This window comes from Asparagus officinalis, chromosome 1, assembly GCF_001876935.1.
Source record: "Asparagus officinalis chromosome 1, Aspof.V1, whole genome shotgun sequence".
Lineage (NCBI taxonomy): Eukaryota > Viridiplantae > Streptophyta > Magnoliopsida > Asparagales > Asparagaceae > Asparagus > Asparagus officinalis.
In genome coordinates, this window is record NC_033794.1 from 118560561 (window position 1) to 118576444 (window position 15884).

General features: G+C 35.0%; 1 protein-coding gene across 1 annotated transcript in view; it reads right to left on the bottom strand.

The window, feature by feature from the left end:
• The window catches only part of LOC109829174 (probable phosphoinositide phosphatase SAC9), a 28492-nt gene continuing 13182 nt past the window's right edge, over positions 575 to 15884 (bottom strand). Inside the window, 6 exon segments of the mRNA XM_020396316.1 lie at positions 575 to 1067; positions 7996 to 8229; positions 8304 to 8756; positions 11158 to 11355; positions 11558 to 12370; positions 13334 to 13813. Of these exon segments, the coding sequence (XP_020251905.1) occupies positions 786 to 1067; positions 7996 to 8229; positions 8304 to 8756; positions 11158 to 11355; positions 11558 to 12370; positions 13334 to 13813 (2460 nt within the window). The 3' untranslated portion in view covers positions 575 to 785.

Below are 15884 nucleotides of genomic sequence, written 5' to 3' on the forward strand. Positions count from 1 at the left end.
TGAAGACAGAGAAGAGGAGATGAGGGGGAAAACGAGCAGCACGACCAAGGGCAAAGTGGGCATTGCTTATCTTATGAAGGGAAGAGTAGGTTAGACAAAGCGAGCAAAGAAAGAGCGAGAAGCATGGTGGGGAGATGAATGAGGATATGGAGCAAAATTATCCTTCTTTGCCAATCTTTTTCTTCTAATACAAAATTCGGATGCTTGGTGTATGGACCTTTACAGAATTTTGATACTATAAATATTATCCATACATGTGCCGTTTTTATCCTTTGGAGATGGATGCATCCGTACATGTGTTCTTATCCTATAAAAAAGATTTTAAACAATTCACGGCGCAGCTTCGGACGTTTCTGAAGCATGATTTCAAGAACAAACCTGAAATAATAGCCAAGTTAAAGGTAAGAGGCTGTACTTAACACTTTCACAATACTTTTCCATATGATTGCTTTCCGTTTAAAGCTTTCAACTATTTTGAAAAGATCATGAAGACTGTAGTAAAAAGGAGAAGCAGCATAATTTTGAGCACGTAAGTAAGAAAACTGGCCAATATACCATAACAAAACACGTAGCAGAACACAATAATGCATCGTGATAGCATTTTCACTCACAAAGAAGTAGTACATATATCACAAATTTCATGTCTTAAAGAAGAATGTCCTGTAGCTAATTACAAACTATATGATACACAAGAATAAGAATTGAATGAAATTAAATTACAACACGAAAAAGATGAAAAGAAAAAAAGACATCCATCCTTCACGACTACATTCCTGTGGTGTAGATTACACTGCAGACAGACTTGCCAACTTCCCAAGTTCATATGGATCAGCATAATAGTACAACTTAGTTTTGTTTGACAATGACAATCCTGAAGCCAGGGGATTTGCTTTAAAATTCGTGTCGTCTTGCTCTGAAATATCATCCGCAAAGGCCGCGACATCTCCAAGCAATCTGAAAATAAGCTGTCTGGCCTGTATTGGACTAGGGAAGTCAAAATAAAGAGCTGTTCCTGCTCTCACTTCTGGCAAACGATACTCACCAACAATGACACAGTTTCTTGGTTCCTGTAAAAGATTCAAATATTAAAGTTGCACTCTCCTATATTTTAAAGCCTAAGGCCATTTCCAACCCATCGCACCAAAATGGTGCAAAATTTGCACCAAAATGGTACAAAAGTCACATCAAACAGTAATTCATCTTCAACCCACTGCACCATTTTTTACACCAAAAAAATATATTCTTAGTATATTCCTTTTTATCTACTTTTATATTATTATTTTCTATTCCCTATATTTTTAACTAATTCAACAATTAACCACACATATCAAATTTTATTTTTTTCATAAATTTTTAAACAAAATGATTTATTATATAAACTAATAAAATATTATTTTATTAATTAAAATAACTTGGTTGCTAAAATATTATATTTTTATTATTGATATTGCCAAAATAATACCTTTAAGAACACAACAGAAAATAAAATAATTAAACATTAACAAAAATTACAAATTTAATGTGCACTTAACTGTTTGAATTAGTGTATTCCTCACATAGATGATCTATCAATGCATTACGAAGCGCAATATGGGCATATTTATCCCTTATTTGTCTGTAACGTGCAATAAATTGATTAAATCTTGTAATTTCATCTGCTAATCAACTTCTGGTGTTGGTGCTTCCCTCACTTCTTGAATTGATGCACAAAGATCATGTTCATCCTCGATTATCATATTGTGCATAATAATGCATGCAGTCATTATGTCATGTAATACAGGTTTTTTTTTAAACGTGCTGATCCTGCCACAATTGCAAATCACGATCCTGCCACAATTGCAAATCGTGATTGGAGAACTCCAAACGCATGTTCTACATCTTTTCTACATGCTTCCTGTTTCATGGAAAAATATTTTTTCTTCCTACCTTGTAGCTGTTGGATTGTTTATACAATAGTAGCTCATTTTGAATATATACCATCAGCTAAATAATAACTCATATTATACTCTTTTCCTTGAATAACATAGTGAGCAGGAGGAGCAATACCTTGAGCTAGATTAGAGAAAAGATTAGATGATTCCAGCACGTTGATATCATTATTGGTGCCTGGTATACCAAAATATGTGTGTCATATCCAAAGATCATAATCTGCTACAGCTTCAAGGATAATAGTTGGTGACCCACAACGTCCTGCATATTGCCAAGACCATGCCGTTGAATAATTTTTCATTTCCAATAAATACAATCAAGACTTCCTAACATTCCTGGAAAACCATTTTTTTTACCAATATAGAGTAACCTAGCAATATCATTAGCGTTAGGTGTTCGTAGATACCGCTCTGCGAATATCTCCAACGTAGCACGATAAAATTTTAACATACTTTCAATTACTGTTGACTCACCTATTTTAACGTATTCGTCTGTAGCATCAGCTGGTAGACCGTATGCCAACATGCTAAAAACAACTGCTACTTTTTGTAACGGTGATAATCTCATTCTACTAACTCCATCACTTCGTTGTTAGAAGTAATAGTCATGAACTTCCACTGCATCAACAATACGAAGGAACAAACTTCGTGACATCCGATATCGACGACGAAACCTATCTTCACCAAAACGTGGATTATCGACGAAGTAATCTATGACCAAATTCTGATGCGCAGTTTCTCGATCGCGGTTGATCACTGCATGACCGGGAATCGAGCCACCATGGATCAGTTGGTAGTTTTGTTGACGTAAATTGTTAGCGAGGATCATGTTGTTGTTAATGTACTCACGAATTACTTCTTCGGTTTCATCAATCTCTGCAATAATATTTTTTAAAAAATTATCATCATCCGAAGATGAAGATGATGATAAATATCATGGACCTCCAGTATCGAATTTCATTTTTGAAGTAAGAAAAGAATGACTGAAGTATGCAGAAATGGAGAATAATAATTCTAACACAACAATGAAAAATTGTGTGGAGGTACCTAATCTAGTATGCTATTTATAAAAATTTGCTTAGCTGTATACGTTGAACAATGTGTAAAGCTGAACTAATTTCAGAAAATGATTTCCAGTTGTTATCAATTTATCACAAAATTTCCAGTTGTTATCAATTTATCACAAAATTCAAATTTGCTTAGCTGTATACGTTGGACAATGTGTAAAGCTAAGCTGATTTCAGAAAATGATTCTCACTCATATAAAATTTTCACACAATTCAATGAATGTTTAGCTATATATGTTGGAAGATGATGATAAAGCTGATTAGTTTTAGAAAATGATTCTCACTCATATAAAGTTTTCACACAATTCAATGAATACTTAGCTGTATATGATGGAAGATGATGATAAAGCTGATCAGTTTGTACGCAACGATTCAATTTCAAATGTTGACCACCGACAAATTCAAATTCAAATTCAAAAGAACAAATTTGAATTGGGTATAAATAACATTCACGAATTGTACTTCAAACCACCCAGTTCGAAGTATTTCTTCAAAGTATTTCTAATCTCCAAACTAACCGCTTTTTACAAAAAAATGTCTGTTCGATCATCTGGATACACGGTTACTGAAGATGTGCTCCTTTATCAAGTATTCATGGATATTTCTCAAGACCCTATTATCGGTAGAAACCAGCTTTGAGATGCATTTTGGTCTCGTGTGGAGGACAGATACAATGAACTTTGAGATCAGCATTTTGATGTTCGTATGAGCCGATCAGTTCGTTCTCGAATGGAAATCATAAGTAGTGAAGTAAGGAAATTGAATGCGTGCTTGAGACGTTTAGAGAATCTGAATCCAAGTGGTGCTTCAGATGAAGATATTGTAAGTATTCTATTAATTATCTTTTAAATTTTATTATTATTGTTGAAATACAAAACTTGATGTTCACTATAATTTGCAGTTAGTTCGAGCAAAGATGTTATTTATGCAAGAACCAAAGTACAAAAAAGGTTTCAAATTTGATCATGTCTGGTGTATGGTTAAAATTTTTAAAAAATTTAAAGATGATGTCCTCACAGCAAAGACAAGTTGGTCTAAGACAACCCCAAAGTGTGAACTTCGACTCGTCACAATCAGAAAATCTCACTCCGGAATCTCCTATATAAACATCTCATGAACTATCATCATTTACTCCAACTGAACGACCTATTGGGGTAAAAAAAACCAAATTGAAAAGGAAAATGATGATCATGAGTTAAGTGTAGTGGACTTCATCGACACAAATAACAACCGACTTATAGACAGGTTAGCCAAGACGAGCTTGGACAGGCAAGTAGCATTTGATATCGAACGAGAAAAGATAGCTATAAAAAAAGATAGAGATGAATAATTATAATGAAAGATTTGAATTCCATTGCTGATCCAAACGTACGTGAGTACGTTCGAGCTCAACAAATTAAAATAATACAAAAAAAAAATCAACAAGAACAAGGGTCTGCTTCTAATTTTGGTAATTATTTCAATGATATTGGAGACTCTGGATCCGATCTACCAGATTATTGAGAGTTGCTTGTCCATCTTATATAATATTATATGTTTAGTTTATATTTTATGTTTTATTTTAATGAAGTTTTATATTATATGTGTCGGTTTTTATATGTTATGTAATGTATTTCAGTTATGTAATTTATATTTAAATTATGTATTAGAATTGCTCTTTATATTTTTAATTTGTATTTCATGAGACTTTAATTATAATGTCTAGATTTTAATATTATAATTAATAATAATGTACTGTAAATTTTAACATTATTTTTATTTTTAAAAAATAATTTATTTTGTCCAAATTATACAATTGGGGAAAATTATAAAATTTAAATATTATTGGGGTTGTTTTATAAATTTAAATAAAACAATTGGGGTCAAATTATAAATACATAAAATTAAAAGGTAAAAATAAAAAGTTGAAAAATAAAAATATGGCGTCGCACTGTTCAAATTCACTAAAATGCCGCAAGAAATGCGGCTCGATTGGAGAAGAAATGCAGTGGCTAATGCGCTATTTGCGGCATTTTGTCGCTGCGTTGGAGAAGCCCTTGCCGCTGCGGCAAATGCATCTCCAACGCACCACTTGGATTTTAGCGAATGCCGCATTATTATTGTTGAACATCAAGTATTGTATTTCAACAATAATATTAAATTTCAAAAGATAATTAATAGAATACTTACAATATCTTCATCTGAAACACCACTTGGATTCAGATTCTCTACTTGTCTCAAGTGCGCATTCAATTTCCTTCATTACTTATGATTTCCATTCGAGAACGAACTGATTGGCTCGTACGAACCTCAAAATGCTGATCTCAAAGTTCATTGTATCTGTCCTCCACACGAGACCAAAATGCATCTCAAGTCTGGTTTCTAACGATAATAGGGTCTTGAGAAATATCCATGAATACTTGACAAAGGAGCACATCTTCAGTAACCATGTATCCAGATGATCAAACAGATATTTTTTTTGTAAAAAACGGTTGGTTTCGAGATTAGAAATACTTTGAAGAAATACTTCGAACTGAGTGGTTTGAAGTATAATTCGTGAATGTTATTTATAGCCAATTCAAATTTGTTCTTTTGAATTTGAATTTGAATTTGAATTTGTCGAAGGTCAACATTTAAAATTGAATCGTTGTGTACAAACTGATCAGCTTTATCGTCATCTTCCAACATATACAGCTAAACATTTATTGAATTGTGTAAAAACTTTATATGAGTGAGAATCATTTTCTAAAACTGATCAGCTTTATCATCATCTTCCAACATATATAGCTAAACATTCATTGAATTGTGTGAAAACTTTATGAGTGAGAATCATTTTCTGAAATCAGCTCAGCTTTACACATTGTCCAATGTATACAGCTAAGCAAATTTGAATTTTATGATAAATTGATAACAGCTGGAAATCATTTCCTGAAATCAGCTCAGCTTTACACATTGTTCAACGTATACAACTAAGCAAATTTTTATAAATAGCATACTAGATTAGGTACCTCCACACAATTATACGTTGTGTTAAAATTATTTATCTTCATTTCTGCATACTTCAGTCATTCTTTTCTTACTTCAAAAATGAATTTCGATACTGGAAGTCCATCATATTTATCATCTTCATCCTTCATCTTCGGATGATGATAATTTTCTGAAAAATATTATTGTAGAGTTTGATGAAACCGAATAAGTAATTCGTGAGTACATTAACAACAACATGATCCTCGCTAACAATTTACGTCAACAAAACTACTAACCGATCCATGGTGGCTCGATTCCCGGTCATGCAGTGATCAACTGCAATCGAGAAACTGCGCATCAGAATTTAATCATAGATTACTTTGTCGATAATCCACATTTTGGTGAAGATATGTTTCGTCGTCGATATCGGATATCACGAAGTTTGTTCCTTCGTATTGTTGATGCAGTGAAAGATCATGACTATTATTTTTAACAACAAAGTGATGGACTTGGTAGAATGGGATTATCACCGTTACAGAAAGTAACAGTTGTTTTTCGTATGTTGGCATACGGTCTACCAGCTGATGCTACGGACAAATACGTTAAAATAGATGAGTCAACAACAATTGAAAGTAAGACAATTTTATCGTGCTATGGTGGAGATATTAGCAGAGCGGTATCTACAAACTCCTAACGCTAATGATATTGCTAGGTTACTTTATATTGGTAAAAAATGTGGTTTTCCAAGAATGTTAGGAAGTCTTGATTGTATTCATTGGAAATAAAAAATTATTCAACGACATGGTCTGGGCAATACGCAGGATGTAGTGGGTCACCAACTATTATCCTTGAAGCTGTAGCAGATTATGATCTTTGGATATGGCACACATATTTTGGTATACCAGGCACCAATAATGATATCAATGTACTGGAGTTATCTAATCTTTTCTCTAATCTAGCTCAAGGTATTGCTCTTCCTGCTCACTATATTATTCAAGGAAAAGAGTATAATATAAATTATTATTTAGCTGATGGTATATATTCAAAATGAGCTACTATTGTACAAACAATCCAACAGCCACAAGGTAGGAAGAAAAAATATTTTTCCATGAAACAGGAAGCATGTAGAAAAGATGTAGAACATGCGTTTGGAGTTCTCCAATCACGATTTGTAATTATGGCAGGATCAACACGTTTTTTAAAAAAAACATGTATTACATGACATAATGACTGCATGCATTATTATGCATAATATGATAATCGAGGATGAACATGATCTTTGTGCACCAATTCAAGAAGTTTGGGAAGCACCAACACCAACACCAGAAGTTGATATTGTAGCAGATGAAACTACAAGATTGAATCAATTTATTGCACGTTATAGAAAAATCAAGGATAAAGATGCCCATATTGCGCTTCGTAATGCATTGATGAAATGATGGATAGATGGATGCATGTATGGCCACCATCCGCACATAGATACATGCACATATCTAATTTTTCATAGTACATACAGGCATGTGTACAAACACATACATTCATGCACTCAAATGGACATGCATCCTCATGCATCATACATTAAACATACATCTATCCATGCATACATGCATGAGGGTATACATGACACTCATACTTACGTCATGGAATGGATAGATGGATGCATGTCCAGCCACCATCCGCACATGCACATACAGGCATATATAAAAGTTTGCTGGTGTTGAGGAACATAAGAGTGGAGATTGAAGCGCAAAGTTTTTTAGGGTAAAGAAGTAAAATAAAGTGGTTCTGTAAGACCTAAATGATTCAAAATTTCCAGTGCATAGAAAAAAATGCTAAAAGACCACGGATTGCAAATTAGATAGAGAATTTATCCTGGATGCACGCTCAGTTCATGAAACAATGCTATGTAATAACAAGAAAATGACTACAAAATGAAGTATCAGAAGTACAATTAAGAACCTACATTAAAACCTAATTTCAAGTGCATAGACGTGGAAAACTAGGGTACTACTTGTGAATAGGGGAAAATGTAAGGTGATTTCATTCCTAAATACCTGAACAGCAGAAACTTGAATATACAAAACAGCTGGCGATATGTGCCTGTCTTCAAGACATGTTAATGAAGACTGCCAGATATCCACATCCAACGGCGAAGGGGAATGTGTTATTCGTGGTTTTATAGCACCAAAAGCATCTAACCGAAATCCTGCTATAGCAGGAGCCGTAGGTGCTATGTATTGTTCCGAAACAAAGTCATTGTCAGCCAATCTTTCAGCTTCAACAGGAATCTAAAAATATAAAAAGACAAATCAGTGAGAATGTAAAAATTTTAATGAACACAATGAAATTAAGGAATACTGACTCTGAAACGACCCAACTGTGATGATCTGTCTAATAAACTTCTCATCTTCATCAGTTCAGGGTTTTGTACACTATTTCCTATCTCTTTCTTCGCTGAGCTCCCAAATACCAAGATTCTTTTTGCATGGATATATGCCTCGCTTTTAACAGTTCCACCAGAATAAGCACGGTTAGATTTTGCAAAGGGATTTTCATCTAAAGAAAGAAGGTCACACTCTTCCACTATGTTAAATGAAGCAGAACCATGTTGCGGTAGAGTTAAGGTTATCCAGATGATTCGACAACGAACAGGATTGCGAAAGAGAAACTTTACGTGCCTAGGTATATCACTATCACTATAAGAATTTTCTGGCCCATACAGTTCTGGGGAAGATGATGCTAGGGACTGAACATCCCATTTTCCCATGCATGACCCCTCATCTCTATGTATGTTATTGCTCGCCCAAACTTGCACCTGTCAAAATATAAGGCTTTTAGTGTGCATGTACATCCAGGAAAAAAAAAAAGGCAGGTGCAAAGCTAATATACTAGAAAAAAGTAGAGTTAAAACTAGCTAAAGCTGATATAGTCAGATGCTGATAATATTTAAACACAATTTTGCAAGCTTTCTGCTAGAACAATAAAGATTAACTTTGATAATCATCTGCACTAAAGAAATGAAGATTTAATAAGAAAAAAAGCAATACATTTGTATACTTTACAATTGCAAATATCAGTGTGATTTGTAGAAGATGCTGGTTTAGATGTAACATAGTCATCGATAAATTAAAATAGTGAAACGCTACATGCACATGATACAGAATAATAGGCGGAAAAAAACCAGAGGTGATTTTGCACCAAGATCTTGGAGAATGGGCCACCTTGTAAGATGGGATCGTCTTACCTCCGAGACTTATTCTAGAGGGTCTTGGAGAAATGGTACCAATTAGTTTAGGACTAGCTATTTGATTTGAATAGGAATACAATTTTGATTTAGAGTCTTGGAGTTCTATTTGTATTTGGATTAGTAATTCGATTTGAAATTTGATTCGACCCTTCAGCACTTGTAGTTTTAGATTTCAGTAGAGCTTGATTGATATTTTGATAATTTTGAGAATGAATTGCATATGATTTGCTTCCTTTGCGTAGACAACAAAATCCTAACCGTATCCCATAGGAGCCATGCTCCTCCCTTATAGTTGCCGCTCTTATTCTCTTCCCAAACATTTGACAAAACCCTAACCAATCATGTGTTTCTTTAGAACAAGCATAGCAATAACCTTTAGCAATAACCTTTAGAATTGTAGCACTATCTTGATCTCCGTAGCTGTAAGAAGTACACAGTCAAGCTGAAGAGAAACCTAACCATCAGTTTAAGAATCATTAAAAATGGTCTTCATTAAGTATCTATTAATTCATTTAAGGGTTTTGCCTTAATTGATGGGTTCTTATCTTTGGAACAACTGTTTGCGCATTCCCAGCACATCTTTAAAGAGACCGATCAATGTGGAGAATGCAAGCGTGTGGAGCTACATAGAGGAGCTACATACCACTTCTATAATACCATAATCAAGATGGAAGACATCACGTGAGATATGTCATGCTGTCGTACTTGCCAGGTTGCTAGGTGAAGAAAACAGAACACATGATTATACATGCCTTTGGCTATTCCTTTCACACCATGGTAAAATTAGTAATTTGGTCCTTTGAGCCTATAATACACATTCTTCCATACTTCTCTTTAACTGATTAATTGAATTTTGAGAATTCTAGGGAAGATTTTGTGTGTGAAGTGCTTGATACAGGTATGATTCATGAAGTGCAAGGTAATCTCTCTTCTACTTATTCCTTGTTCTTTGTTCCTTTGTTATACACATTCTTCAGTTTTGGCATGGAGAAGAGTGTGATATGGTAGAGAAAGGAGAAAAGAACTAGACAGTGGGACACTATTGATTTCAATTGATCATCTACAAAATGAGGTTCAGTGTTTGTTGGAAAAAGCATTGGGCGGCACTACAAAAGGAATGAGATTCCCATCATCATCATATAGGCATTTGATCAACCTTTAAAAAAAAGTAGCAAGAATTAATCCCATTCAATTAGGTAGATGAGCAAGAGACATTGGAATCCTCTAGCACCAAGAAATAAGCGATTCCATTCTACATGAACATAAAGAAGAAGAGTTTTACCAAGAAGAAAACTGAAGTGCCCAAAAGGGAAGGAAACGAGAGGACTTGAGCATGTTAGAAGACATCTTAGAGGCCTCATGAAGGTTCAAGAGCAAATAATGAGGAAATTGAATCAGAAAAGAGAATCGTAAAGCAGTTAAAAGCACCACCAGTAAATATTCATGCAAGATAACTCTAACAAATCGAGCCAATAAAAAAATTATCAAAGAGCCAGCAAAGAAAGCAAAAGTCTCAAAAGCAAGTCTTTGTTACAACAGGTAGGTGTCAAGAAGTTAAGATCATAATCCAGTTCTTAAAAAGTGTGATTATATGAAAGCTTGGAAAGTACAGTTTCTAGCATCTTGTATATTTCAATTGCCCTGCTTTAGAAAATTAGCAAGGGGTGCTTTAAAATTATCAGTATAACAGGAAATCTATTTGCTGACATTAGATCTGACATTGGGACCAGATCTCTACGAAGGCAATTGAATCAATAAAATTCCAAATGAAATCTTCTGCAGAATGAATATTTTCCTTAAAGATGATCTGACATAGTAGCCAGCATGTGCATGAAAAATAACCATTTCAAAGATATCAGATGATAGAGTGACACAAATATATATAGTCATTTAATGCTTCACCATGCAGAAAGCAGAATGTAATAAACTAATAATTAAACTAAACAAAGCATTCCGTGAAGATTCTTACTGTAGGGCAATCTGATTGTGAATAACCGCATGAGCTGACAATCAAGGCAACACCAGAAACGTCAGACAAGCTTTCAAGAACAATAGAAAACTCCACAGTTGGGGAACTACTAGGAGCTCTCCAGTAAGACTTTCGCTTTCCAACACCAAGTGGTGCAAGTAGTGATAATACGGGCTCGGACTGGGGTGCTGTTTCAACCTGCAACAGACAAACCAATAAATCAACCTAACCATCAACCTTTGCTCCAAAAATCTGTTAGCTGCAGATTTAATGAATAATGGAGTGAAAATTGTAAAATGGACACCAATACTTTCGTAGAAATTGTTCTACAGAAGTATCATCTAGTGATTAAAAAGTTGATACTTAAAAAGTAACTAGATAACGAGTTTTAAGGCAATACTGAATGTAGTAGGCTAGCATGGGGGAGCTCAGCAAGAGATTCTTCTCCATCCAGTAGCATGTTCAATTGCCTGTTGGTGATTTCTTGATGTTGCCAAGAATCGGATGATCTCAGTAAATCATGGCCTACAACTTGGCTCACAGCTTTTTGTGCTGCACTATCTCCACGAGCTCGTCTTCGCAGGCTACTCAAAACCCTGATGTAATCCACATACAGTGCATAAAGAACGACAGTATTGCAGCATGATTTACATACAACCTCATTCTCAGTATTTGAATAGCTACTGTAACTCCTTTCATGATTAGATCCACCTTGACTTGAAATACCATTGTAGATTTTCATCTCTTTATTGTTACCGTTTAGTAACAGGAGAGCTCCCTTCCCAGCGCAGCAAATCCTGCATGCCCTTCTTCCACATTGAGAGCATTCTAGAAACATAGATGAATTGTCACTTGAAGAAATATTGAAAGAGCTTGTTCCCAGCTGTTCACTACGAACTTCACACATTTTGCCAAGACAAGTTTCTCCAAGTTCATTAATATTCCAGAAATCTATGACACTGTTTTCCCCTGCGTCAAGGCCGGTGGAAGCATTAATCACATCTTCAAACGCTGCCTGTCCTAACAATGCAAGGCTGTCAGCATAGCTGCATAATTTTACCATATCCATTTCATCAAGCAAGCGATGTGGATCGACATTTGCAGGATCAACACTAATTGATAACAAAGCTTTATCCCTTTCAGCAGCAGAAAGATTCAGGCGAAGGCGTTCAATTTCAAGCTTCATTGCTTGAAGAAAGTCAAATTCAGCCCCCTAAACAATACCATTTAAATGCCAGGGTTGCAATTAGTAGTGCATTGGTAACATATTAAAAGGAATAGTTATGCCAAATAAATGTTTCAAATAAATAGATAAAAATAATACCAAAAACCATGTTCTAAAGCGACGATAAAGCTACCAAATGATGATATATAAGATACACTTTTCCATGTGAAGCATAACATGTTTGAACATCACAGCATCTTTTCGAGACTGCATTTGAGGAATATATACTAGAACTGTATAGAATTTTAATAGCACAAACTTCACAATAAAAGCCAATCAAGCTCTATGCTCGCTGGATTTTATTTAAAAGTTAACTATTTCTGGAATTTCATTTTCTCTGTCACCCTCAATTGATAGACTCGGTTCCAACTGGAACTTCTCTAACAAATGATAACTGCTGTGTGTCGAATGTACTGCCACGCATCAGGAAGCTGATATAGCTTTCAAAGTCAACGCTCAGATAAGTTAAGCACATATAACTTGAGTGATCTAAATCAGTCGTTCTATGTCAAATGAAACAAGTCAGACCATTCCTTTAAAAGTTATTAAAAAAACTCCTCATCCAATTACATGATCTGACGAAGTAACCAATGATTTTTGTCCAAGACGAGTATATCAATCTGGTACTTCTTTCTGAACTTTGCGAGAAATGTGTCTGATGAGCATGGAGAACACCGGATGTTGAGAATAGAATAATTAATCACCAATGATGAAACAGGCAAAAAAATTAAGGATGATAGGAGAAACTAACAACAAGAGTCCTTATAGCCTCCCCACCCTTGATGGGGTTGGGGGAGGATTTTCAGTGGAGTGTACCAACACAACATAGACTATTCAGCATATCTGAACATACTTCCAGCGAACATATCTGAAGGCAGCTTTAATCACATTATAAAGTAAAAGCAGCATTAATGTCTCCACACAGAAAGGAACAGAGAAATGCCAGCTTACCTTATTAGAAGAGGATAAGGATTTGAAAATATGTAGATAATGTTGGACCATGCTATGGTTGCTGCCATTGTTATCATGTGACTGAGCAGGCAAGTCAGAATCACGTTGAAACTGACTATCAGCACCAGGTCTGTCAAAGAAATCAATAATGCTCTCACTGCTTTGTACAGCACCTTCTGAACTATCTGATCTAGATGTGGAATGTGAGAATAAAAGATCTCCAGTTAGAAGGTCTATCCCATGGCTTACTGCACTTGGTTGAACTGATTCAACAAAACTTCCCTTAGATGAAATTTTTTCACTACCAAAACTCGGACATGAGTGTCGTAGAAAAGAATTTTCACGCTTGTTCTTCTCTGAACCATGAAGAACAGAGTTGTTTTTTTCAAGTGTTTCTCGCAAATCTTCGATAAAATGTTCACCAATAGAATTCTTAGTAAAGATGCCCATCCAAGGAAGAGATACACCAAGTACTTCAATCTTCAAAAGTATCATGCACACCAAAAAAAAAGTCATAAACCAAAAAATGAGGTCCCTAGGAAGTTAAAAACTTTATGTTTCAATAGTAAAAAAGTTTTTTGCAAAAGATAGTATTTTCTTTGGACAATCTCGAATAAAGATATCCACGGTTTACCAAGGTAAGTGTGGTAAAGTATTATCAAAGTTCTTGACATGGTCAAAAAGAAGTATGAAGCTTCTGTGAAATACTTTTTCACCATGTAGCAATGTTGAAGTAACATACATCATGATAGGTTATACTCATTATTATTCATAAATTGTTCAAAGAAAATAATATCTTTTGCATGCATATAAAATGTTTACAGATAATAATTTTTTGTTCCCATGAAATTCTTTACAAGAATTTGTGCTAGATGTGATTTACATGGCTTTTTACTTACAGTTAGTTATCTTCTTAACAAACTTTTTAAGCTTTTATATTTAATTTTGTTCAGTTATACTTCCTTTACATAAATTGTTCGGAAAAGCCGTCTACGTGCCTCTGAGTAAGCAGCAGCCAGGCCCAATTTAGGCTTGCGTGCCTCGAAAAGTAAGACCTGGGTGGCTAAGTGAGCATGCATAGCTTAAGCAGGGCGCACCAGACAAGAAACGGGTTTCCGGGTCCCTTAAGCAATAAGCACAGTAAGTGGTGACGTGAACAGATCAGGTAAAAACTAGATATCCATATCCCTTATAGATAAAATATTGGAGGTAGCATTTGTCTTTATAAAAACTCTTTCCTCTCTCCTCAGCCTCTCTTTGCTGCTAGGTTGCATCTATTGGTTGCGGCAGAAGCAGCCATCTTTCAATTATTGGTGCGAAAAAACACCTAGGTGTTGCTTAGTTACCTGCCTAGGCAACTGGGTGCTGATGCCAGGTGGCAGGTATGCACTCAAAAGTGCTCGATACTTTCCAAAATATAGTTCGCTTAAATGGAAATACTAAAACTGATGATAAATTTATGTTTGAGATTTTATCTTAAACTGCTTGAACCTCAGGTTATTTCAAGCGATGTTTTTGCTTAATACTGCTACTTGGTTTCATGTTATTTCCCAAAAAAAAAATCATATTTTAAGTAAGCATATGTTATGTCGCCTTTTCCTCTATCAATCTTCATTGTGATGTCAAACTAAGTACGAGCCATAATTTATTATTACCTAAGATATGCCAATAAGCAAGTTTCTTTTACATTATTCTTCAGTCTAGACTTTAAATTTTAAAAGAATTGCATAGTAAATATGAAACTTCCCATTCTATAAGTAGCAACTGTATAGTTGAGAAGTATATCTACAAAGTTTCCTTTGCCAATTTGTTTTGCTTAAAAATAAGTAGAAAAGGGCATATAAGGAATGGGCATATAAAGAAGGGGCATATATATAGGAAATAATCAGTATGAAAAAGTAACTCATTTAGAAATGAGCTAGCAAGAGATGAATTAATTATGAGGCGCACCTGCCAGTGGCAGATCCTGAAAATTTTCTTGGGGAGGACAACAAGTATCTGATAATTACCTAAAAACATAATATCTAATATGATAAAACTCTAGTACGGGATGAAGATGCACTCGGTACATTTTATGGGTGGCAATCTGGTCTTGGGCAGGAGCAGTTGGTGATCTGGGAAGTGGAGAGTGCGGGTGAGGGATTGTGCATAGTTAGAGAATGGAGTTGGGGTTGCCCGTTTGGATCTTTGGAATTGGGATTGATGAAATAAGAGAGTTTTTGGTTTTTGGGTAATGAGTTTTGGACTTTTGGGTGTTTTCTTTTTCAAATGTTACGGGGGCCAAATTGTAAACATAAAGGCTTTCTTTGGTAATTTGCAAATCTCTAGGGCTGCAATTTCACCCCTAGAGACATATATAGATCCGCCCATGCACCCTGCTAGCCACATAAGAGTAGCCGCTCATTTCTCTTGGTGGCTCATTTGGCTAAATAAAGTGGAGCATATCCAGTATCACCACACACACACACACACACACACACATGCATGCATACATATACATAGATTGCAAATAAAAGAGAAAATAGCATAATTTCCCTTAAGTGAAACATGT